A 26,448-nucleotide genomic window follows, 5' to 3' on the forward strand; every position below is an offset into this window, starting at 1 on the left:
TCCTGTATTATACTCCAGAGCTGCACTCACTATTCTGCTGGTGCAGTCACTGTGTACATACATTACTTATTCTGTACTGATCCTGAGTAACATCCTGTATTATACTCCAGAGCTGCACTCACTATTCTGCTGGTGCAGTCACTGTGTACATACATTACTTATCCTGTACTGATCCTGAGTTACATCCTGTATTATACTCCAGAGCTGCACTCACTATTCTGCTGGTGCAGTCACTGTGTACATACATTACTTATCTTGTACTGATGCTGAGTTACATCCTGTATTATACTCCAGAGCTGCACTCACTATTCTGCTGGTGGAGTCACTGTGTACATACATTACTTATCCTGTACTGATCCTGAGTTACATCCTGCATTACACTCCAGAGCTGCACTCACTATTCTGCTGGTGGAGTCACTGTGTACATACATCACTTATCCTGTACTGTTTCTGAGTTACATCCTGTATTATACTCCAGAGCTGCACTCACTATTCTCTTGGTGGAGTCCTGTACTTGGTTAAGCATGCTGGGCAGAGCAGCTTCCAGTTTTCCCATTTCTGTGCAGTATATGGCAATCCCTGGCGGTGGATGATTCCTGCATGTCGTCTCTGTTATCTTCGGGGCATCATGGGGGATGTCCCTTGGTGACACCAGGAGCGCCATGATTGAGGACTGCATTGCATCCACTGGATAAGATACAGCAGCTCAGCGCCAGATAATCTGTGACGGCCGTTAGCAGGTTAATTGCTCACATGGTAGTCCGTGTCTACTCGTTCATGTGCGCGGGTGTCACGCTTTTCCTACTGTATAAGCGATTATTCTCTGAGAGTTTCTGTCATTAGAAAAAAGGGGTAAACAGCGCCCCTCTTGTGCATGGTCTCTGTCTGGTATTACACCCTTCACGAGATTGCAGATGAGCTACAGTATCAGGTAAAATCATACCCTTTTTTCTGATCCAGGACAATTCCTTTAAGATTCGTGGTCCCTTCTGGAGCAATGCAATGATGCTGTGTTTGATCCATTCTCATTTTTCCCCTGCCCACAGCGTACACCCCCCACCCATCAAAATAACTGTCCGGGAACCATATCGCTTGTACTTTAATCAGGCAGAAATGTCTGTTGGCCTCTGTGGGCAGATCCTACGGTGTACCTTGTGGGCCCGGCATTACAGCCAGATCTTACAAGTCGTCTTGGGATCATCCACTCTCTATTGGGTGAAGGGCATATGGACCCATTTAGGTACCGCATGGTCCTTAAAGGGGAAAATGGCCCTTTTTCTGGATCTGTGGGCCGCCTTGTATTCATCCGGTGAATAGGAATTGTATGTGTGTGTATACAGCGGCTCTCGCATAACCTTTACCGGCTGGGGGTGAATGAAGCTCTTTTTTTGGCCTTAATAAGTTGGGCCCTGTGGTCTCCCCGCTCCGTCCAGATCCTGGTTTAGTTCAATAAAGACGGTGTACAACTCTGGCCCAGCCACAAATTCAAACCTCCCCCCCCTCCTTGGCTGCTGAAGGCAGTAAACTGCCCGTAGTCAGGCTGCGGGGCTCCAGAATTCCCTCTACTCCTCACGACAGTATTAATATCGCTGGAAAATAAACAGTTGGCTTTAGAAACCGTATAAAACACACAAAAAGGGGGAGTTATTTTGGGAGGGTGTCCTCCTGTGCTGGAACGTACCCCAACAAAGACCTGTAAACATCAAGGGTCACGTAGGTAAGCCTGGGAACCCTAGAATATTTCTTTTAATCACAGTCTTTTTATTTTTCCTTTTTTTTACTTTTATTTATTATGTATTTATTTTATTATGTATTATTTGATTTAATTTGTTTTATTTAATCTTGTATTTATTATTTTATTATGCTTTTTTTAATTTTCTTTATTGATGAATGTATTATTTTATATATTTTTATATGTATTTTTTTCTTACTCTTTACATTCCCTAATCACAATCTTTTTTTTTTGTTTTACCTTTTTTCCTTTTTTATACTTTTGTACTTTTATTTTATTATGTATTTATTTTATTTTATTATGTATTATTTGATTTAATTTGTTTTATTTAATCTTGTATTTATTATTTTATTATATTATGTATTTTATTATGTATTTTTTTTTCTTTATTGATGAATGTATTATTTTATATATTTTTATATGTATTTTTTTGCCTTTATCTTACTCTTTACATTCCCTAATCACAATCTTTATTTTATTTTACCTTTTTTATACTTTTGTACTTTTATTTTATTATGTATTTATTTTATTTTATTATGTATTATTTGATTTAATTAGTTTTATTTCATCTTGTATTTATTATTTTATTATATTATCTATTTATTATTTTTGTTATTTTCTTTATTGATGAATGTATTATTTTATATATTTGTATATGTATTTTTTTGCCTTTATCTTACTCTTTACATTCCCCTAATCTATAGGACATAAAAAAATCAACTCTGCTACTTATTACTATTATATTTTGACAGGTCCAATATTTATAACCTGCCTTAGTAATCCAAGTATAAAACTTTTTAGGTTCTTAAAGGGGATGTCCGATTCCAACAACCTGTCCCCTATCCACTATTTGTGTCTAATCTTAGCTAGGGCTCCTGATAACGAGAATCGGGCCCATGTTCCTCTGTTGGAATGTGCGGCGGACGCGCCCTGTGGAACACGGGACTGGTTCACATGATAGGTGGGGACCTCATCATCTCTTGATCGCCACCGGATCCCCATTCATTGTAATGAGGTCCGCCAGTGATTCGACCACCTTGCGACATAAATGCTGAGGTACGGACGGACAAAAAACGTTGCACGCAACGATTTTTTGTCCTGCCAACAGCCGGCATTTGTGCCTGATCTGCTTGATGGAGATGTGAACAAGACCTAACTTGTAATGGGACAACCCCTTTAAAACTTTACTTCATCATTAATTTTATATATATGTTTTCATTGGGCTACAGAAAAATATGTTTCAAATTTCTTTTTTTTTTTTTCCCAATATTTTTTTATTTTTCTTTAAATACAGGGCCCGACATATTTTTTTAAAAATAGGAGCGGACAAATTCCAGTAAGACAACATGGCAAAAAAAAGCGCAAATCAATAAATTTACAAAAACTAAACTAAATACGAAATAGATCGTCCTTTCAAAAAATCAAAACTATCCACCTGTATTTTTTTTTTTACGCTGTTTGCGGCAGAAATATTATTTTTCTTCTTAATAGCCTTTCAAAATAACATTCCTGCCAGAATTTTTGGAGCTGGTTGTTTTATCAAATATTTGTTACTATCTACAAATATAAGAATCTGCATTTCAGCCTTTGACTTGATGACTCGGTCATAAAAATGTGTTTAAAAATGATAATTTTGTACGTTCAACATTTGTGTTTTCTCTGTGTTCTTAGCAAAGCGTTCAGGCCGTGTCAGGGTAAATTTTGCGGGTAGTTTACTTTTTAAAGGGAAATCCAATCAGTTACTTAAGGTGTTATTACTTTTTCTTTTTTTGGAAGATTTCAATGTCCGTCGTGTGCTTCATGTAAAATAATATAAATTCCCTTTAACAAGTGGTGTGGTGGTTGAGAGAGTCAGGACAGCCAGGTAAAACTGCTTGCCTTTACCATTTGCTGTAATGATAGATTTTGCCCTAACCTGTCAGATTGTAATAATAAACAAAGCTTAGCTTTTTGAAGAGTTAAAGTGGATCTATCATAAAAATCAACCCTATTAACCAAGAATATCTCCAGATAGGGCTGATCTCGCTGATTAAATTGATACCTGTCTGGTGAAAATCGCTTCTGGCGTTCCCGATAAACATACTTTTATTCTTGAAACCAGTGAGGGCTTCAGCACACTGAGGGGTGTGGCCAGCACAGGAAAGCTTGGAGTCTGGGCTCCGCCTTCAAGCCCTCATTTCTCTAAAGAATAAAAGTCTGTTTTCTCTGGAATGCTGCAACCGATTTTCGCAAGGCGGGTATCGTTTTAATCAGCAGGATCAACTCTACAAGGTTGATGCTGCTGACAGATGCTCTTTAATATAAGGGGTGGCATACTGTTCCTCATTCCTTAGTGAAGCTTGGGGATCCTTGTGTGGCTTCCTCATCACCCGCCTGTTTTGAGCTCTGTGTTTATGGGGATTTTGTTACCCGGCTCCGTGGGATGTAGCTAATTACAGAAAGGAAGTAGATTTCAGGAAGGGAAGTGCTAAGAACCCAGAGGTGTAAGGTTCAGAAGAAGTACAAGGATGTGGTCGGATATCAGAGTGCTGCATAGAAAAGCAAGACCCCGTAAGAGCTGTACGGTGACCCTATTAGTCCTCACCGAACTTTCTTAGATTCCAGAATTACACACTTCCTCAGACAGACATTGCATCTATTATGTCTACTTCACTCCAGTTGTCGTTTTTTGGCTTTGGTGCAGTACCAGACACAACCTGCAGGCAGATGTGGCGCTGTTTTTAAAACATAGCAGCCACTACTTCCTCTTTGATCTTGATCAGGTGCTTAGAATAAAGCACTGTCTCAGTAATGTCATCCTTCGCTTTTCAATCACACAGGTAGTGTTGTTTCCCCTCGCTAAAGATAGATCTGCAGATTTTTAATTAGCAGATGGAGCAACACCAGCATAATTAGACGTGGTGTAGTCGTGAACGGGTGTTCTTGTGAATTGCAGCACTTGCACGGAGGGTCACGCGCTAATGTGCAACTTACACTCCTCTATCTTCAACAGTTCATGCATATTAAAACTGCTTGTCTTTACTTGCTCACCTTTGCTGGGTATATCAGTCCAGGGTAAAGGGCACACATTTTATTTATTTTTTCATATTGAATTTTACTGTCATGTTAACTTTCTCTGTATAGTTTACAAGTTGGTAACTGCAATAAATACCCCTTAGTACATAATTATAACTGCTATAACACTGCCTTCTATGTACAAGAATATAACTACTATAATACTGCCTCCTATGTACAAGAATATAACTACTATAATACTGCTCCTATGTACAAGAATATAACTACTATAATACTGCTCCTATGTACAGGAATATAACTGCTATAATACTGCTCCTATGTACAAGAATATAACTACTATAATACTGCTCCTATGTACAAGAATATAACTACTATAATACCGCCTCCTATGTACAAGAATATAACTACTATAATACTGCCTCCTATGTACAAGAATATATCTATTATAATACTGCCTCCTATGTACAAGAAGATAACTACTATAATACTGCTCCTATGTACAAGAATATAACTACTATAATACTGCCTCCTATGTACAAGAATATAACTACTATAATACTGCTCCTATATACAAGAATATAACTACTATAATACTGCTCCTATGTACAAGAATATAACTCCTATAATACTGCTCCTATGTACAAGAATATAACTACTATAATACTGCTCCTATGTACAAGAATATAACTACTATAATACTGCCCCTATGTACAAGAATATAACTACTATAATACTGCTCCTATGTACAAGAATATAACTAATATAATACTGCCTCCTATGTACAAGAATATAACTACTATAATACTGCTCCTATATACAAGAATATAACTACTATAATACTGCTCCTATGTACAAGAATATAACTACTATAATACTGCTCCTATGTACAAGAATATAACTACTATAATACTGCTCCTATGTACAAGAATATAACTACTATAATACTGCCTCCTATGTACAAGAATATAACTACTATAATACTGCTCCTATATACAAGAATATAACTACTATATTACTGCTCCTATGTACAAGAATATAACTACTATAATACTGCTCCTATGTACAAGAATATAACTACTATAATACTGCTCCTATATACAAGAATATAACTACTATAATACTGCTCCTATATACAAGAATATAACTACTATAATACTGCTCCTATGTACAAGAATAGAACTACTATAATACTGCTCCTATGTACAAGAATAGAACTACTATAATACTGCTCCTATGTACAAGAATAGAACTACTATAATACTGCTCCTATGTACAGGAATATAACTACTATAATACTGCTCCTATGTACAAGAATATAACTACTATAATACTGCCTCCTATGTACAAGAATATAACTACTATAATACTGCTCCTATGTACAAGAATATAACTACTATAATACTGCCTCCTATGTACAAGAATATAACTACTATAATACTGCTCCTATGTACAAGAATATAACTACTATAATACTGCCTCCTATGTACAGGAATATAACTACTATAATACTGCTCCTATGTACAAGAATATAACTACTATAATACTGCCTCCTATGTACAGGAATATAACTACTATAATACTGCCTCCTATGTACAGGAATATAACTACTATAATACTGCCTCCTATGTACAAGAATATAACTACTATGATACTGCCCCCTATGTACAAGAATATAACTACTATAATACTGCTCCTATGTACAAGAATATAACTACTATAATACTGCCTCCTATGTACAAGAATATAACTACTATAATACTGCTCCTATGTACAGGAATATAACTACTATAATACTGCTCCTATGTACAAGAATATAACTACTATAATACTGTCTCCTATGTACAAGAATATAACTACTATAATACTGCCTCCTATGTACAGGAATATAACTACTATAATACTGCCTCCTATGTACAGGAATATAACTACTATAATACTGCTCCTATGTACAAGAATATAACTACTATAATACTGCCCCCTATGTACAAGAATATAACTACTATAATACTGCTCCTATGTACAAGAATATAACTACTATAATACTGCCTCCTATGTACAGGAATATAACTACTATAATACTGCCTCCTATGTACAGGAATATAACTACTATAATACTGCTCCCTATGGGCTGAGATATAACGTTTGGTAGACTTTTAATGGATTTTCATCCTTTATAAGGGGTTAGGGTACTTTCACACTAGTATTAGAAGGATCTGGCAGGCAGTTTCGTTGCCAGAACTGCCTGCCGGATTCGGAAATGCTGTGGTATTTTCTCCGGGCAAATACCGTGAAAGGGAAGGAACATAAGACTTCCTGATGTATCCTGAACGGATTGGTTTCCATTCAGGATGCATTAGGATAAAACTGATGCGTTTTTTTCCGGTATTGAGCCCCTATGACGGAACTCAATACCGGAAAACCTTAACGCTAGTGTGCAAGTACCGTTATACAGTGCGTCTGTACACAGCAGTGGGCGTTCCCCTCCATGTTGCATTGCTGGTCTCTCCCATCTGCTTTTCCAAAACACATTTCGGGAATCTGACCCGTTCCAACTTTTATTTTTTTCTCCCCCCCTTGCTCTCTCTCAGGCTTTTCCTGGCCTGAGAACCTTACAGTGGAAAAGCTATTTTTAAACCGCGCGTCGGCTATTTTTGGGACGGCAAGTGTAAAATTCCTCTACTCAAAAACAATGGAGTGCGCAGCGGAGAACAATTTGTGGAGACGGCTGGTCTTTGACGTTCTTTGGCTGCCCTCCTCACCACATACATACTTAACACACTCAGGGTCTTGTAGTGCTCTGTCCTAATGTAGTGACTCACGCGTTTCGCGCTGGACAACAAAGACAGCTTCCTGTTTTGTAAGTCCGAGTCCAAGAACCTTCCCTATAATGAAGAGTTTCTGCTGCGGTACATCGTGGGTCTTGAGTTAAAGTTCAGTTTGTCTGAGCCTAGCTACCCATTCGTCAGGGGTGGCTTTTGATGACCTGCACTTTCTTGACCAGGATTTTTTGCCCTAATCCGTTTTTTTCAAACAAATTTTTTCCTTCCTTTTTTTTTAATCTTTTTTTTTTAAATCTTTTTTTTTTTATCAGAACGGGAAAATGTGGCTTATAAATATTATGATCTATATATTTCACGGTGTTCTGGCCACTAGGGGGAGATATTCCAATTATGCCTATGCAGCTTAGGTTATTGTTTTATAATAAATGGCGCAAAATAAATTTCAATATCCAATAGAGTGAAGGTGTATAATTTTCAGTGAAATTCATAAAATAAAAAGAAAATATGAAATAAGAAAAAATGCTAATTATTTCTTATTTATGTATGTTTTTTGCCTTTTCTTTGTTGTCCTCGTAAGTAGTTAAAAATTATTTTAGCCATTTCTTGGTGACATTGTCACACAGCTTTCTTAGACCTCTCATTGGCAAGCCTCCTTAGTTCCACCTAGCTACGTTCATCACTTCTTCAAGAACTATGCAGATTTGTCATTAAGCATTCTAGGAAGATGCAGTGGCCTGGTCGGAGGGAGCTATCATGGTGGTCAGTTTAAATATCAGCCAGCTTTCCCACACTCCTGATTGCCAATACTGTTTAGTTTCCCCTAGCTACAGCGATCACGTCTTCAAGGACACTCCAAATTTGTCAATGAGCATTCTAGTAAGACACAGTGACTGGATCCGAGGGAGCTGTCATGGTGGTCCGTTTAGATATCAGCCAGCTTTACCAGATCCCTGATTGGCAAACCTCTTTAGTTTCACCTAGCTACACTTGTCACTTCTTTTAGGACAATACAGATTTGTCATTGAGCATTCTACTAGGACGCCAAAACCGTGTCCAAGGGAGCTGTCATGGTGGTCAGTTTACGCATTAGCCAGCTTTCTACACCCCTGATTGCCAAACCTCTTTAGTTCCACCTAGCTACATTGATCACTTCTTTTAGGACAATACAGATTTGTCATTGAGCATTCTACTAGGACGCCAAAACCGTGTCCAAAGGGAGCTGTCATGGTGGTCCGTTTAGGTATTAGCCAGCTTTCTACACCCCTGATTGCCAAACCTCTTTAGTTCCACCTAGCTACATTGATCACTTCTTTTAGGACAATACAGATTTGTCATTGAGCATTCTACTAAGACGCCAAAACCGTGTCCAAAGGGAGCTGTCATGGTGGTCCGTTTAGGTATTAGCCAGCTTTCTACACCCCTGATTGCCAAACCTCTTTAGTTCCACCTAGCTACATTGATCACTTCTTTCAGAACAGTGCAGATTTGTCGTTATAGGTAGACTCGGTGAGTGGGTCTGTGGGAGCTGTCATGGTGGTCATTTTGGATGTCCCTCAGTTGAGCAGTTGAGTGCTTTATTAAAGTCATGACAGAGAACTGTCTAAGTACTTAAAGGGCTTTGCAAGAATTGGGGGGAGTGGCCCCAGTTGGCCAGACCAGGTACAAGCTTACCTGGCTGATTCCTGGCGCTGGCTCCCCGCTTCTTCTCCTCCAGGCCTGACATGCAACTCTGAGCTCCCTCACTATGAACATCTGCTTTGACATCGTCGCAGCCAATCAGTGGCCATGATCATGACAAATGGTCACATGATGCAAGGGGATTTGGTCTCTGCTGCAGTCAGCGATTGGCTGCAGCCATGTCAAACCGGATGTTTTCAGTAAGGGAGGTCAATGAAGCGTTGCAGGCCTGGAGAAGAAGAGTGGTGGAGTCATCGCTAGGAATCCCAGCCAAACACAACCCCCCCCCCCCCTCCCTATTCTTGCACATCGCCTTTAAGCCAACTTTTTTTTTTTAAAGGGCCAGGCACATTAGAAGTATGCGATTTTGGTAGGTTGTATTTGTCAATAGATTAGTGCTTGGTATTATCTTGTGGCAGAGATGAAAGGACGGATTGTAAGGGGTCGGCAGGCCTGAAATACTGTGAGCCCAGCAGAATCGGTAGCAGACCCCGGCAGCCTGCTCCTGCTCTTTCTGCCCCCATCAGCAGATAATACATGATTGATTTGAAACTGTTAGAAGGCTTTGGGGAGAGATTTTGCAGCCGAACAATGTGCACCGCGGATTTGAGGATATTATCCCCAAGGGGATGTGATTTAACAAGGCTGAACTCTGTCTGATGGGAAACATGCCTTTCACATGCTCTCTCTCTTCTCTCCCCTCATCTGTAGAACTGAAGGCGGCGAAAACCCCTGCAAACATCTGGACCCAGCGGACAAGTAACATGAACTGAAGGGAGACGAGCGGGGGGACTGTTTGCCATTGTAAAGACAGGGGGGGATCAAAGACGGGAACCCGTTCTCCGCAAGGTCTTCGTTTGGACAGTGAGGATTTACAGGAACCATGGGAAGGAAAAAGATTCAGATCCAGAGGATCACAGATGAGCGGAACAGACAGGTCAGTAGCAATCAGGTTTTCTGGGGATTTTGGTACTTGTAGTTCCACCATAGCATAGATAGACATTTTTGGCACAATACGATGGCTGTTGGTCCCCTTAACTTTAATAATGTGCATCATGTTGGCAATGTGTGACCGCAGTTATGTAATGTCTATGGTGGACATAACTCTGCCTTTGGAGTTGCATTCAATTCATGCTTGTCAGGTTGTAAGTTCATAGGAATAGATTTGTTAGGCACAGGAGCTTACAATCTATGCTGCATTAGTGTGTCTAATATATACCAAGTGTCAATGTATCCCTGTTCTCTCATTGTCATACATTTTCAAGCTTATTACTTTTTATCTCTGTGTGTGTATAGTGATGTAAGATTGCCACCAAACAGGCCCCATAGACACGGTGAAACATGGCTGACTTGTTCTGTGTGCTAGTATTGGTAATATTGACCAAATGATGTTTGAGTTCATGCAGCTCTATATGTACAGTAACTACTATAATACTGCTCCTATGTACAAGAATATAACTACTATAATACTGCTCCTATGTACAAGAATATAACTACTATAATACTGCTCCTATGTACAGGAATATAACTACTATAATACTGCTCCTATGTACAAGAATATAACTACTATAATTCTGCCTCCCATGTACAAGACTATAACTACTATAATACTGCTCCTATGTACAAGAATATAACTACTATAATACTGCCTCCTATGTACAAGAATATAACTACTAAAATACTGCTCCTATGTACAAGAATATAACTACTATAATACTGCTCCTATGTACAAGAATAGAACTACTATATTACTGCCTCCTATGTACAGGAATATAACTACTATAATACTGCTCCTATGTACAGGAATATAACTACTATAATACTGCTCCTATGTACAAGAATATAACTACTATAATACTGCCTCCTATGTACAAGAATATAACTACTATAATACTGCCTCCTATGTACAGGAATATAACTACTATAATACTGCTCCTATGTACAAGAATATAACTACTATAATACTGCCTCCTATGTACAAGAATATAACTACTATAATACTGCCGCCTATGTACGAGAATATAACTACTATAATACTGCCTCCTATGTACAAGAATATAACTACTATAATACTGCTCCTATGTACAAGAATATAACTACTATAATACTGCTCCTATGTACATGAATATAACTACTATAATACTGCTCCTATATACAAGAATATAACTACTATAATACTGCCTCCTATGTACAAGAATATAACTACTATAATACTGCCCCCTATGTACAAGAATATCACTACTATAATACTGCCTCCTATGTACAAGAATATAACTACTATAATACTGCCTCCTATGTACAAGAATATAACTACTATAATACTGCTCCTATGTACAAGAATATAACTACTATAATACTGCTCCTATGTACATGAATATAACTACTATAATACTGCTCCTATATACAAGAATATAACTACTATAATACTGCCTCCTATGTACAAGAATATAACTACTATAATACTGCTCCTATGTACAAGAATACAACTACTATAATACTGCTCCTATGTACAAGAATATAACTACTATAATACTGCTCCTATGTACAAGAATATAACTACTATAATACTGCTCCTATGTACAAGAATATAACTACTATAATACTGCTCCTATGTACAAGAATATAACTACTATAATACTGCCTCCTATGTACAAGAATATAACTACTATAATACTGCCTCCTATGTACAAGAATATAACTACTATAATACTGCTCCTATGTACAAGAATAGAACTACTATAATACTGCCCCTATGTAGAATAACATCATTTAAAGTTGATATTTGGACATTGGAAACAAGCAGCCATGAAAGAGTTAAGCTGCTGTCACATGACGTGCCCTCTAGGCAGATTTTACAGAGCCAGGGTTAAAAAGGCAAACCTTATGAGTAGGGATTACAATGGGTTCAAGATGTCCCGCATTATGCTGCTCAGAAGAATGAACGTCCAAATTCTGTTTACAAGATGTAATTATTACCGCCATATGTTCTCTTGCCGCTATTTGTTTGTTGTCACAGAATCCACTGGCTGGCTTTCAGGTATGTTGAGCAACAGAATAGCTCAGGGCCGGCCATGCTTCGAGATGCCATGTCGACAAAAAAAAAAAAATTAGGAAAGGGGAATTTCACTTTAAAAGTTCTTTTAAATTTGTATCCTAGATTTGTGTTTTACTGCTTTTGGGCCTTGTTTGCCCTCTGCATCCCATTCTCCTGGTCAGGATAGTGCACAGCAGCAGTCGGACTGTAAAAGCTGTGAGGCGTGCTCCAGACTACACAGTTAGGGGGCGGTCCAGACTACACAGTTAGAGGGCGGTCCAGACTACACAGTTAGGGGGCGCTCCAGACTACACAGTTAGGGGGCGTTCCAGACTACACAGTTAGGGGGCGGTCCAGACTACACAGTTAGGGGGCGCTCCAGACTACACTGCATTCCGTCGTCCTGGTCAGGATGGTGCACAACAGCAGTCAGCCTGTGTAGTCTGGACCACCCCCTAAATGTGTATTCTGGACCGCACCTAACAGCTTTTACAGTTAGGGGGCGGTCCAGACTACACTGCATCCCTTACCACTGGTCAGGAAGGTGCACAACAGCAGTCAGACTGTGTATTCTGGACCACCCCTCACAGCTTTTATAGTTAAGGGGCGGTCCAGACTATACTGCCTCCCGTTGTCTTGGTCAGGATGGTGCACAGCAGCAGTCAGACTGTAAAAGCTGTGAGGGGCGGTCCAGACTACACAGTTAGGGGGCGGTCCAGACTACACTGCATTCCGTTGTCTTGGTCAGGATGGTACACCGCAGCAGTCAGACTGTGTAGTCTGGACCTCCCCTCACAGCTTTTATAGTTGGGGGTTGATCGACACTACACAACCAGACAGAGGAGAATGAAGACTATAAACATCAAGACTTTCTTCAGAACCCCACCCCAGTTCTATAGTGAGACTTTTTTTTTTTTTTAGCTGTTGGGCTTAGGAACCATCATACATCACTTTGTAGACCAACATTTCCTCTCAGGTGCCTTATATTTGACCATGGCCTCACCATTCTTTGTGTGCTACTACTTCCCCTTTTTGTGGTTGAGGACGCTTTGGGACTCTTTTTGTACTAGGCCTAGTTGTCATCGAAGCCTATCCACCCCACTATGTCGAATGCCCGATGTGACCACAATGTGACGGGAGGACCTCTTTTTCACCCTAGTGACTTCCTGTTTGGTCACGATCACTAGAGCTGTAAGTGGAAGTAGTCCTTACAGAAGACGCACAGTGTAAGCAGGAATGGGCTGGAGGAACGAGGGGTCAGTAGATGACTGATAGGGGGGATGTTAGGTCACTGTAAAATTTTTGAAATCGGGAATGAAAGCCTATGTGAGTGAACAGTGTGCAGCCGCCCACATGGTGTACAGTGTATACAATTGTTTTGGAAAGATGAAAGCCCCCGGCAGTTGTCCTTGTCACCGCTGCTTAGCTATTAACGCTGAATTTGTTCACATTGTGCCTGTGGCGGTGAGACACGATGCCTGCCCCCCTGTTAAAGCTGACTAGTCTCATGACAAGCTGTGGTCTACAGAGCGCTCTTCTGCAGCGCACGCGCCGACATGGGTCCTGGTAACGGACTGAGAAGCTGGAAGCCTCAGCAGTCATTTAGCTGGTGTTCGATCGGTGTTAGGAGACATGACCCCAAGTGTTGCTTGGATCAAGGAGCTAATTGTAGAAAGTCAAAATTATAGCATATGGGGTCTTCTGGGGTCCAGCAGAAAGTTACCAATGTACTTATCATCTCGAGGTTGCATGGATCAGCCACTCTGGAATATGGTCCCCTGACTCACCTCCTCTTACATCTGTCGACATTGCGTTCTTCCGTCCTTCTCGTCACTTCGGTGGTTAAGGAAGGAGAAGGTGTTTTGAACAGGGCCAGAACTATTTGTTCTCCTGGTGCATGCGCAATTCCTAAATCCCTTTTCATATGAGAATGTGCCAGGGGGACGAATGGTTCTGGTCCTGTCCACAACACCCTCGCCCATCCTGGGATGAAGAAGTAACGTGCCCATCCATAGAGCAGAATGGAAACCTGGTCTTAAGACTGAAGGACGTTGGCAGATGTAGGCTGTGGAGAGGTGCTCGTGATCGGTTCCTGAGTGGCCGATCCATACAACATGGAGAAGGTAAATGTGTTGGAAACTTCTTCTGCAGACAAGTAAGGATTAAGTAAAATGGGTTGATGGGTCCTACTGGATCCCGGAAATCCTCTTTAATGGTCCTTTCTATGATGAGGCTTTTCTTAAAGGACGATAACATTTTCAGTCGGTGCTCATTGTTGTCCCCCTCTGGTAATGCATAAACTGAACCAGTATGGTTCCAGAGATCCCATTAGCTTTCCTTTTCCAGAGCTTCTCCTTATGGAGATCCAACTAGTGAAGGGAGTCAGGCAATGCTTCCTGGGAAATAACATATGCAAATGAGCTCTCCTCTGGGAGGAAGAACACTGAGGATGTCTCTTTAGCGATGTTTCGAGGCTCCTCCTTGGTTGGACATTGACTTAGAGAGTAGGTAAGTGTAGGGTCGCTGTGATGACTAGATATTTCCCACGCTAGATCCTCATTTGACATAAAGATGTTGATCCCGATCAGTCCACTTCCCATCCCCCCCCTACAAATTAACTTGCCTTGTATGGTAAGTTCCTCTAACTCCGTTTAAACATTCTCAGCCACAAGGTACACTTCCCTGACTCCTCCCTACTTTTGTGGAGGCGGACCCTTCTTATTCTTGCCTTCTGATTGGCAGTTTGGAGGGCCTTATGGCAGGTATAAGTGCGCCCTCTAATTGAGCTTCGATAGGGCCATGTACCGATGCGGTCATCCACCCTAGCGAGCGTTGCCCTTTAATTGCTGGTTACAGAAGGACATTATACCAGGACAGTAGCTGTGCCATGTGGCCGGGGGACGTCCTGTCAATCCAAGGCTTTTATATTCCATACTTCTTCATAAACGCAGCCCAGAGCTGCACCTCCGTCCCATCCTCCTCTGCATTTTCCAGCTCTGTGATCACAGCACTGAGGCAGCGAGCAGCTGTTGTGTCTCTTGTGACGTGATGTCAGTGTGAACGCTCACGAGCCCAGCTCCTTAATGACACAGCCAGACCTTGCATTCCGTTCAGTAGCTGGGCAGGGATGGAGTTAACCCTCTTAAAGTGCCACCTCCGGTGCCAAAGACATGGCCGTTCTTTGTGACCCACATCTGTTTCTTGGTTTGGAACCCAAGCCCTCTCCGAGACATGAAACCAGCACCTCCTAATTCAGAACCAGAAGCATTACTGAGGCAGGAGACACTTGGTACCTCATACCTCAGCATAGTTTCTATCTTCATTCCCTTGGATTCCACTTCCAGACAAATTGGATGATTCTTGTAGTGAGTTGATCGGTTGACCCAGTCATGCAGTTCAAGCTCCAGTGGAGATTTCGGAAAGTTGGGGTCATGTGACTGCGATGGTCCTTGTCGCTCACACAGATGCCAGGACGTGTGGGAGAATCTGCTCAACCAGGAAGTAGGACTTCCTGCCACTCCTCAGGCCTGCATCTTGGAGTCTCCTTACATTCATTGTGCCGTCTCAGGCAGTTATATTGCTTCTTTCCAACAATGGTGGCTGTTTTGGAAGAGCCCACCTTGTGGTCCAGATCTAAAGACGCCCCCAGGCGTATTATTACCTCCACGTAAACTTGTCTCCCCCTCTGGTGCCAGCTGATCTTCCATAGTGGCCGCAGTCCCCAATTTGTAGAGACTGTCCTTAATTTTTAGAAACTGAACCAGCAGATTTAGGCCAAAAAATGAGCGGGGCTTAAGTGATTCCCACTTATACGTGAGTTTGGGGGGCGTTCCTACATGCCTCGAAATCACAATGTTGACTAGGTGTGATCTTCTGAGAACAAAAGGATCGGGCATATTGAACTCCAGCTGTCCAGTCCTTTTCAGGGCGAGTTGGGAGGTCTTCATACACATTAGATATTCGGCCAGTCCATCGATACATCTGAGGTGTACGGCCAGCGGACCTGTTCCTTTCAATGGGACCTCAAAAGATGCGGACAACGCGTCGTGTGTCGTCCGAGGCATTTCTAACTAAGGGGGCGGGACATGAGGAAGCAGAAAATGTGGAACGCACCCGGCCGGTGTCCGAGGTATGCCGATACAAAATGGATACACGTCCTATCTTCTCCAACCTATGCCGCCATCAAACGCTCCAAGAGAAGGAAAAGTTTCAATGGAAAATGAATAAATAAGTAAAATTATCAAATGAGAAAAATGTAAACAAAACAAAAAATTCAGAAAAAAATAAAAATTATGACAAAAAAGTTGACTAAGCATTATAATTATAACCAGTAACATAAATCAATAATAAAATAAAGTAAAAGTGTTAAAAAAAAACGAAAGCCCAATAAATTAATATAACCCTAACTTCAGTTATCCTATAAACTGTATAAATGGTTAAAAATCCACTATCTGTACTACAAATCAGACCAGGTTCTTCTGTGTAATGTCTTTTTGGGGTACATCTGGCTCCGTTTTGCGCCCCCCCCTTCCCCTCCAGCGAGTTTACGAGGTGATTAATGTGAAGTTTTAATATGTGGTAATTCACTAATCCCTCCTAATAAGCGTCTCAGCGTGACACAGCGCCCCCTCCCTGCAGGAGGCTGGATGGCAGAGACGTTAATGAGCTCAGGCCTGGATCTGGTGAATTAGTGAGGGTGCGCCCCCTGCAGGGTGTGAGGCACAGTGGTGGCGCTGCCCCCCGCTCCACCCCGAGGAAGGAAGGAGGGTGAAATACTGTCAGGAAGGCTGTCCCCTCGTCGTGTATCTAATCCTACTACGTGTGATACGGTCTGTTGAGCTGTGTATCTAATCCTATCCTGTGTGATACTGTCTGCTGAGCCGTGTATCTAATCCTATCCTGTGTGATACTGTCTGCTGAGCTGTGTATCTAATCCTATCATGTGTGATACTGTCCGCTGAGCTGTGTATCTAATCCTATCCTGTGTGATACTGTCTGCTGAGCTGTGTATCTAATCCTGTCCTGTGTGATACTGTCTGCTGAGCTGTGTATCTAATCCTATCCTGTGTGATACTGTCTGCTGAGCTGTGTATCTAATCCTATCCTGTGTGATACTGACTGCTGAGCTGTGTATCTAATCCTATCCTGTGTGATACTGTCTGCTGAGCTGTGTATCTAATCCTATCCTGTGTGATACTGTCTGCTGAGCTGTGTATCTAATCCTATCCTGTGTGATACTGTCTGCTGAGCTGTGTATCTAATCCTATCCTGTGTGATACTGTCTGCTGAGCTGTGTATCTAATCCTATCCTGTGTGATACTGTCTGCTGAGCTGTGTATCTAATCCTATCCTGTGTGATACTGTCTGCTGAGCTGTGTATCTAATCCTATCCTGTGTGATACTGTCTGCTGAGCTGTGTATCTAAGCCTATCCTGTGTGATACTGTCCGCTGAGCTGTGTATCTAATCCTATCCTGTGTGATACTGACTGCTGAGCTGTGTATCTAAGCCTATTGTGTAAAAAGCACACAATCCTACATCCCCCGTCATGTAAATCGCAGAGGGCCCTCACTCGTCGGTGGGCTGGGTGAGACCACTGTGAGGGGCCCCGGAGACATCTGAGAGGGTGAGGGCTCCGGCAGCTGACCAGGAGAGATCCAGCAATGAGACGACAGGGGGACATACTGCCGAGGTCACATCCAGGGCTGGGGGGGACCCCTAGAGATCCTAGTAAGATGGCGACATAGTGCAGCTGTACGATACGGCGGGCAGGCCAGACGGGGGCCTGGCTGAGGCGACATCCTGAGAACAGGCAGGCCGGCTCCTGCCCGCACATTATCTCCAGACGCTGGATTCTGATACTGGCGGCCATGGGAAAGCTGTGAGGAGGGAGCGAGCCAGAGATCACCCCCGCCGTCTGTTACAACGGCTCTCCTCATGGAGATCCATCTGATGGAGAGAGTATTGCAGGCAGTGCATCCTGGGAACAGTATGCAAATTAGCTCTCCTCCAGAGGGCAGAAAACTGTGCTGTGACCTGTAGGCGGCAGTAAAGAGACCGTTCTCTTCTGGAGCAGAGTCATTGCCATGTGACCCCTCCGATGCATTTTATAAAACTTCCCCTCGCGTTCCCTGCGGTATTATTAACCCTCTCCTGGGCAGAGCCTCCTGCATGTAGAAGCCTCACGGATGGAGTTGCCTTCCAGCGTTTTGTGGGTGCAGCTCTGGAGGCTCGCAGACCTTCGCTGCCGCCGCGCTCTGCATATGGCTGTCTTTTTGTTTGTAAGCAGATTGTGCCGTGCTTGTGTGCGCAAGATGTTCGCTGTTGGGAGCGTTCCCCTGGCAACTGTCACATCACATAAGACTGGAAGGTGAAGGATGAATTATAGGGCACGCTCCTCGTGAGCGCACACGTGACCGCAGGGAGGCTGCTCATGTCCAACCCTGCATCACCTAGACGCCACCGCGAGCAGGCTGTGCGCTTAGCTGCTCACTTTCCTCACTCCCTGGCAAGCTTAAATAGGTCACACTGCGCCGTCATGTCTCCTGGTTCTGGGAAGGAGGGTGGAGAAAAACATGGCCGCTCCTTCCACCTGTCCATAGGTTGTGTCTGGTATTGCAGCTCAGCTCTGCCGAATTAATATGGACGAGCCTGCAGTACCACACACAACCTGAGGGCAGGGGTGGCGCTGTTTCTGGAAGAAAACAGCCACGGGGGTAAAATCCCTTGACAACCCTTTTAATCCATGATCAGTAACTGGTACCACACAGTTGTCACCTATCCGATGCAGTCAATGGACAACTTAAGATATTTCGGTATCTGCAGAAGGACCTCTGTTTAGTTAAAGTGCACCTCCACCCCAAACCAGAAAATGGAGGTTTGACTAGATCTAGGCTTATCTCGCATCCTCTGACCCAAAGAGTTTTTGGATCTGAGCTGCTATATGTTGAATGGGTGCGCTGTTGGACTAGTTACCTGTTCAGGCGTCACCATGTCTGGGAGGCGGAGTTGAAGTAGTCGCCATTGAATTTCTTAAAGGGGCCCACGCACATTAGATGAACCTGCCGATTTCAACAAGGCTGCCGATCTGTTGTGTACAGGGGTATCCCAGCCCTCCACGAATGGCTGATGTCATGGGTAGAAAGGATCGGGCATGTGGGCGTTCAGCCTGCCCGATCCCGTGTTCTCACTGCAGGGTATTTTTCCATAATGTCTACTTCATGTAGCGTTTATCTCATCTCCATTCTCGCCTCCTGCCTGTAATAATGAAGTGCTTTAGCCTAATTAAACCAGCACCGAGCGCGCAGCGGGCATGAGCGAGCGCGGTTATCAAATGCTCGATCGGGAGATGGGGATTTCAGGTGTAAAGAGCAGCGTTTAATGGTTTATTGCACATTGCATCAAAGCAGAGAGCTCCGAATATAGGGCTTCAATTATTCCTCCTCTCCAATCAGACATAATTAATCTACCAACCAAGAAAAACACACTGCTAACTACATCCACCTACACAGCTTACAATTATTTCTACCTGCACACGGCACTATAGTATCAGATGTGCAGCATTATTACAAAATGTATATACCTGTGTCTATAGGGGGCAGTATTATAGTAGTTATATTCTTGTACATGGGGCAGTATTATAGTAGTTATATTCTTGTACATACGAGGCAGTATTATAGTAGTTATATTCTTGTACATAGGAGCAGTATTATAGTAGTTATATTCTTATACATAGGAGCAGTATTATAGTAGTTATATTCTTGTACATAGGAGCAGTATTATAGTAGTTATATTCTTGTACATAGGAGGCAGTATTATAGTAGTTATATTCTTGTACATGGGGCAGTATTATAGTAGTTATATTCTTGTACATAGGAGGCAGTATTATAGTAGTTATATTCTTGTACATGGGGCAGTATTATAGTAGTTATATTCTTATACATAGGGGCAGTATTATAGTAGTTATATTCTTATACATAGGAGCAGTATTATAGTAGTTATATTCTTGTACATAGGGGCAGTATTATAGTAGTTATATTCTTGTACATAGGAGGCAGTATTATAGTAGTTATATTCTTGTACATAGGAGCAGTATTATAGTAGTTATATTCTTGTACATATGAGGCAGTATTATAGTAGTTATATTCTTGTACATATGAGGCAGTATTATAGTAGTTATATTATTGTACATAGGAGCAGTATTATAGTAGTTATATTCTTGTACACAGGAGGCAGTATTATAGTAGTTATATTCTGGTACATAGGAGCAGTATTATAGTAGTTATATTCCTGTACATAGGAGGCAGTATTATACTAGTTATATTCTTGTACATAGGAGGCAGTATTCTAGTAGTTATATTCTTGTACATAGGAGCAGTATTATAGTAGTTATATTCTTGTACATAGGAGCAGTATTATAGTAGTTATATTCTTGTACATAGGATGCAGTATTATAGTAGTTATATTCTTGTACATAGGAGCAGTATTATAGTAGTTATATTCTTGTACATAGGAGGCAGTATTATAGTAGTTATATTCTTGTACATAGGAGCAGTATTATAGTAGTTATATTCTTGTACATAGGATGCAGTATTATAGTAGTTATATTCTTGTACATAGGATGCAGTATTATAGTAGTTATATTCTTGTACATAGGAGCAGTATTATAGTAGTTATATTCTTGTACATAGGAGCAGTATTATAGTAGTTATATTCTTGTACACAGGAGCAGTATTATAGTAGTTATATTCTTGTACATAGGAGCAGTATTATAGTAGTTATATTCTTGTACATAGGAGCAGTATTATAGTAGTTATATTCTTGTACATAGGAGGCAGTATTATAGTAGTTATATTCTTGTACATAGGAGCAGTATTATAGTAGTTATATTCTTGTACATAGGAGGCAGTATTATAGTAGTTATATTCTTGTACATAGGAGCAGTATTATAGTAGTTATATTCTTGTACATAGGATGCAGTATTATAGTAGTTATATTCTTGTACATAGGATGCAGTATTATAGTAGTTATATTCTTGTACATAGGAGCAGTATTATAGTAGTTATATTCTTGTATATAGGAGGCAGTATTATAGTCGTTATATTCGTGTACATATGAGGCAGTATTATAGTAGTTATATTCTTGTATATAGGAGGCAGTATTATAGTAGTTATATTCTTGTACACAGGAGGCAGTATTATAGTAGTTATATTCTTGTACATAGGAGCAGTATTATAGTAGTTATATTCTTGTACATAGGAGCAGTATTATAGTAGTTATATTCTTGTACATAGGATGCAGTATTATAGTAGTTATATTCTTGTACATAGGATGCAGTATTATAGTAGTTATATTCTTGTACACAGGAGGCAGTATTATAGTAGTTATATTCTGGTACATAGGAGCAGTATTATAGTAGTTATATTCTGGTACATAGGAGCAGTATTATAGTAGTTATATTCTTGTATATAGGAGGCAGTATTATACTAGTTATATTCTTGTACATAGGAGGCAGTATTCTAGTAGTTATATTCTTGTACATAGGAGCAGTATTATAGTAGTTATATTCTTGTACATAGGGGTAGTATTATAGTAGTTATATTCTTGTACATAGGGGTAGTATTATAGTAGTTATATTCTTGTACATAGGAGCAGTATTATAGTAGTTATATTCTTGTACATAGGAGGCAGTATTATAGTAGTTATATTCTTGTACATAGGAGCAGTATTATAGTAGTTATATTCTTGTACATAGGAGCAGTATTATAGTAGTTATATTCTTGTACATAGGCGCAGTATTATAGCAGTTATATTCCTGTACATAGGAGGCAGTATTATAGTAGTTATATTCTTGTACATAGGAGCAGTATTATACTAGTTATATTCCTGTACATAGGAGGCAGTATTATATAGGTGGTATGGAGAGTCACGACGAGACCTTTGACACATTTAACACCTTATCTCTCCCACAGGTGACGTTCACAAAGCGTAAATTTGGGCTGATGAAGAAGGCTTATGAGCTCAGCGTCCTGTGTGACTGTGAGATCGCTCTCATCATCTTCAACCACTCAAACAAACTGTTCCAGTATGCCAGCACGGACATGGACAAAGTGCTGCTGAAATACACAGAGTACAATGAGCCCCACGAGAGTCGGACTAACGCAGACATAATAGAGGTGAGCTGGGCATCTTTTCAGACTGGGTGTGTTCCTCATGGTAACCAGTCATGGGGCAGCGTAGGTCCTGAGAATTGGTGACTCTTTTAAGTTATGTCTCCATTAAAAATTCTGATTGGTTGGTGTGAGTAGCTCCGCCTTAGACAATGATGGGAGTTGTGGTTGTAAGGCTTCTGTTTCCTAAAGGGACACTGCACCTGAGGAAAGGGTCCGTTTTTGGCTATAAATAAGCTGTGTGACGGGTCCGCCAACCGCCCCCTTGTTTTAGCCAACCAGGAGCGTCGTGAAGACTCGCGTGGTCTGCCGCATTACTAGTTGGTGATGTGGTCATCTCAGGATTGGCCAAGAAGTTTTCTGTTCTTCTTACTGAGGGAGCCTTTTGAGGGTAAAGCTGTCGGCCTGGTAGACGTCCGTGTCTGGTAAACCTAGGTCAGACCGATCCTCGTTTCCTTTATTGGCTCCAGTGCAGACTGAGAGACGGCGATGCCAAATAATAAGCCCGCTACATTGTATTCCAGGATGAGTCTTCAGGCAGGAAATGGTTAATGATTTGTAGAATATGGCTTTCATGGCCCGCAGTGCCCTTTGTCCCCTGACGTCACCCTGCGATGATAGTACTTTCCTTGAGGTGACTGGAGGCACCGCAGACAAGCTGGAATCCAGACTCGGCCTAGCCGGGCCCTTGGCTTCAATAACGGCCATTTTGTATCTAATCAGAGCAGGCTTTTAGAGCTGATAGGGCGTCACCCCTGCCCCCAGGGCTATCGCTGGCGACGCGTTTAAGAGCTAAAGTTGCTATTCTAACGATAAGGAAAGTCCAGGCCTTATCTGCCTGATAACCGGGCGAGCACTTCTGTATCCTGGTCTCCGGGGAAGCTTGCCTTATATAGGAAGATGAGAAATTACTGCCTAATCTGTGTTACGGGGAGCGGGGGGAGGGGGGTCTTAGCATGGTGTCTTTTAGTAAAGGCCCACCTTCCTTTGTAATGTATTTCTTAAGAGAAAAGTGAAATGCTGGTTATAAATACCGCCATTGTGTGCAGCACTTTAAATAACTTTATTTATAAAGGGAAGGAGCCAATATTACAAAGATGGGGGCAGGAGGTGAGTTTAGTGGGAGCATGGCGTACTGCATGCCTACTCCGGGACACCTGACAGGGTGCTGAGGATCGACTCCCCTGGAGGGATCACATCTCAAGATGCTCAGCACAACCTCGTCATCGAAGGATCCGCTTCAGGTGGGGGACAGTGAAAACGGAGGGCGTCCCCCAGTCACAGGCTGGGGCGACATTGAGGCCTCATTGCTTTGGTTAGTCCATCAACGACCCTTTTTGACGTACTATGTAACCCCCCCCCCCCCTCATTTAGTCGCCATATAAAATCTGACTGGACACTCTGGGTTTGTAAATAAAGTTTATTGAAGGAAGCACAGAAAGTGCAAGAGCGGCCTTCGAGGGGATATGTCATGGTCTCCAGCCTCTTCATGGCACATGTCTGTAGACAACAACCGGACCTTTTACAGGGGCCTGTAGGGAGCATCATCCAGCGTAAAAGGGCCTTCAGGACCTATTAGACTGCATGATGATCAGGAAGAAGCCTTCATTGGGATATTCGTTTGTGATAATTGGCTCGTATAACCGAGCAACTGATGAGCGAGCAAACGTCCAGTACAGAAACACCAGCGTGAGCGGCCCGGCCTGCGTAATACCGTACTGTGTTCCAGGGAAATATTTACATGTGAAGAGCAGAGAGAGGCCAAGGTCTCAAAATGTCTGACTCATTGGAGACTATAGCAGTCAGGGAGGAAAATGAGACCGTCTGAGGCCTGCGGAGAAAGAGCAAGGGCATTCTTATAGGAAAATTCCCTAACCATTCATGTCTGGAGGGAGCGGTGTTATAGTAGTTATATTCTTGTACATAGGAGCAGTATTATAGTAGTTATATTCTTGTACATAGGAGGCAGTATTATAGTAGTTATATTCTTGTACATAGGAGCAGTATTATAGTAGTTATATTCTTGTACATAGGAGCAGTATTATAGTAGTTATATTCTTGTACATAGGAGGCAGTATTATAGCAGTTATATTCTTGTATATAGGAGCAGTATTATAGTAGTTATATTCTTGTACAGAGGAGGCAGTATTATAGTAGTTATATTCTTGTACATAGGAGCAGTATTATAGTAGTTATATTCTTGTACATAGGAGCAGTATTATAGCAGTTATATTCTTGTACATAGGAGGCAGTATTATAGTAGTTATATTCTTGTACATAGGAGGCAGTATTATAGTAGTTATATTCTTGTACATAGGAGGCAGTATTATAGTAGTTATATTCTTGTACATAGGAGCAGTATTATAGCAGTTATATTCTTGTACATAGGAGCAGTATTATAGCAGTTATATTCTTGTACATAGGAGCAGTATTATAGCAGTTATATTCTTATACATAGGAGCAGTATTATAGTAGTTATATTCCTGTACATAGGGGCAGTATTATAGTAGTTATATTCTTGTACATAGGAGGCAGTATTATAGTAGTTATATTCTTGTACATAGGAGCAGTATTATAGTAGTTATATTCTTGTACATAGGAGGCAGTATTATAGTAGTTATATTCTTGTACATAGGAGGCAGTATTATAGTAGTTATATTCTTGTACATAGGAGGCAGTATTATAGTAGATATATTCTTGTACATAGGAGGCAGTATTATAGTAGATATATTCTTGTACATAGGAGGCAGTATTATAGTAGCTATATTCTTGTACATAGGGGCAGTATTATAGTAGTTATATTCTTGTACATAGGGGCAGTATTATAGTAGTTATATTCTTGTACATAGGAGGCAGTATTATAGTAGTTATATTCTTGTACATAGGAGGCAGTATTATAGCAGTTATATTCTTGTACATAGAAGGCAGTATTATAGTAGTTATATTCTTGTACATAGGAGCAGTATTATAGTAGTTATATTCTTGTACATAGGAGCAGTATTATAGTAGTTATATTCTTGTACATAGGAGCAGTATTATAGTAGATATATTCTTGTACATAGGAGCAGTATTATAGTAGTTATATTCTTGTACATAGGAGCAGTATTATAGTAGTTATATTCCTGTACATAGGAGGCAGTATTATTGTAGATATATTCTTGTACATAGGAGCAGTATTATAGTAGTTATATTCTTGTACATAGGAGCAGTATTATAGTAGTTATATTCTTGTACATAGGAGCAGTATTATAGTAGTTATATTCTTGTACATAGGAGCAGTATTATAGTAGATATATTCTTGTACATAGGAGCAGTATTATAGTAGTTATATTCTTGTACATAGGAGCAGTATTATAGTAGTTATATTCTTGTACATATGAGGCAGTATTATAGTAGTTATATTCTTGTACATAGGAGCAGTATTATAGTAGTTATATTCTTGTACATAGGAGCAGTATTATAGTAGTTATATTCCTGTACATAGGAGGCAGTATTATTGTAGATATATTCTTGTACATAGGGGGCAGTATTATAGTAGATATATTCTTGTACATAGGGGGCAGTATTATATCAGCATGTAAAGTTTTTATTTCCTAAAGCTGAAGATTATTTGTAAGGTGATAAATATAAGTAAATTGTTGCTTGTGTGTTGTATAAAGTCATATGAACTCGAAGTTTGCTGGAGCTTGTGGCCCATCTCAGCTAGAAGATATAGATTTCTTTCCAGGCACCGACATTTGTAGGTTGATGATGGGTGTCATAGTGTTAAGTCTGTGCTTTAATCTTCTAGAAGGTGGTTGTTTAGTGGGTAGGTCCATGTTCACCCTTGCAGTCCCAGCATCTGGCAGTGAATCAGTGGGGTCGTTTGTGCGCAATCATCACCCCTACTCTTTCTTTCCACAGCCGACACCAACATATAAATCAGCCCTTTGCTCCTCACCAGTAATTGCCTCCTACAATTCTTCTTACTCACTGCATTTTCAGTGTCTCATTATATACATATGGCAGACTTCGCTTCCCCGCTGCAAGATTAAAGGGAGCA

At 41.0% G+C, this 26,448-nt stretch overlaps 1 protein-coding gene across 8 annotated transcripts in view; it reads left to right on the top strand.

Annotated features, from left to right (window-relative positions):
* Positions 1-26,448, top strand: part of LOC122924259 (myocyte-specific enhancer factor 2D homolog) — a 74,909-nt gene that overhangs the window by 27,163 nt on the left and 21,298 nt on the right. For all 8 annotated transcript variants that reach the window (XM_044275195.1, XM_044275188.1, XM_044275191.1 and 5 more), the window contains exons 2-3: positions 9,916-10,141; positions 22,209-22,412. In XM_044275195.1, coding sequence (XP_044131130.1) covers positions 10,088-10,141; positions 22,209-22,412 — 258 coding nt within the window. In that variant the 5' untranslated portion in view covers positions 9,916-10,087. The remainder of the gene's footprint in view (positions 1-9,915; positions 10,142-22,208; positions 22,413-26,448) is intronic.

The sequence above is a fragment of the Bufo gargarizans genome, unplaced genomic scaffold (genome assembly GCF_014858855.1).
Source record: "Bufo gargarizans isolate SCDJY-AF-19 unplaced genomic scaffold, ASM1485885v1 original_scaffold_956_pilon, whole genome shotgun sequence".
Taxonomy (NCBI): domain Eukaryota; kingdom Metazoa; phylum Chordata; class Amphibia; order Anura; family Bufonidae; genus Bufo; species Bufo gargarizans.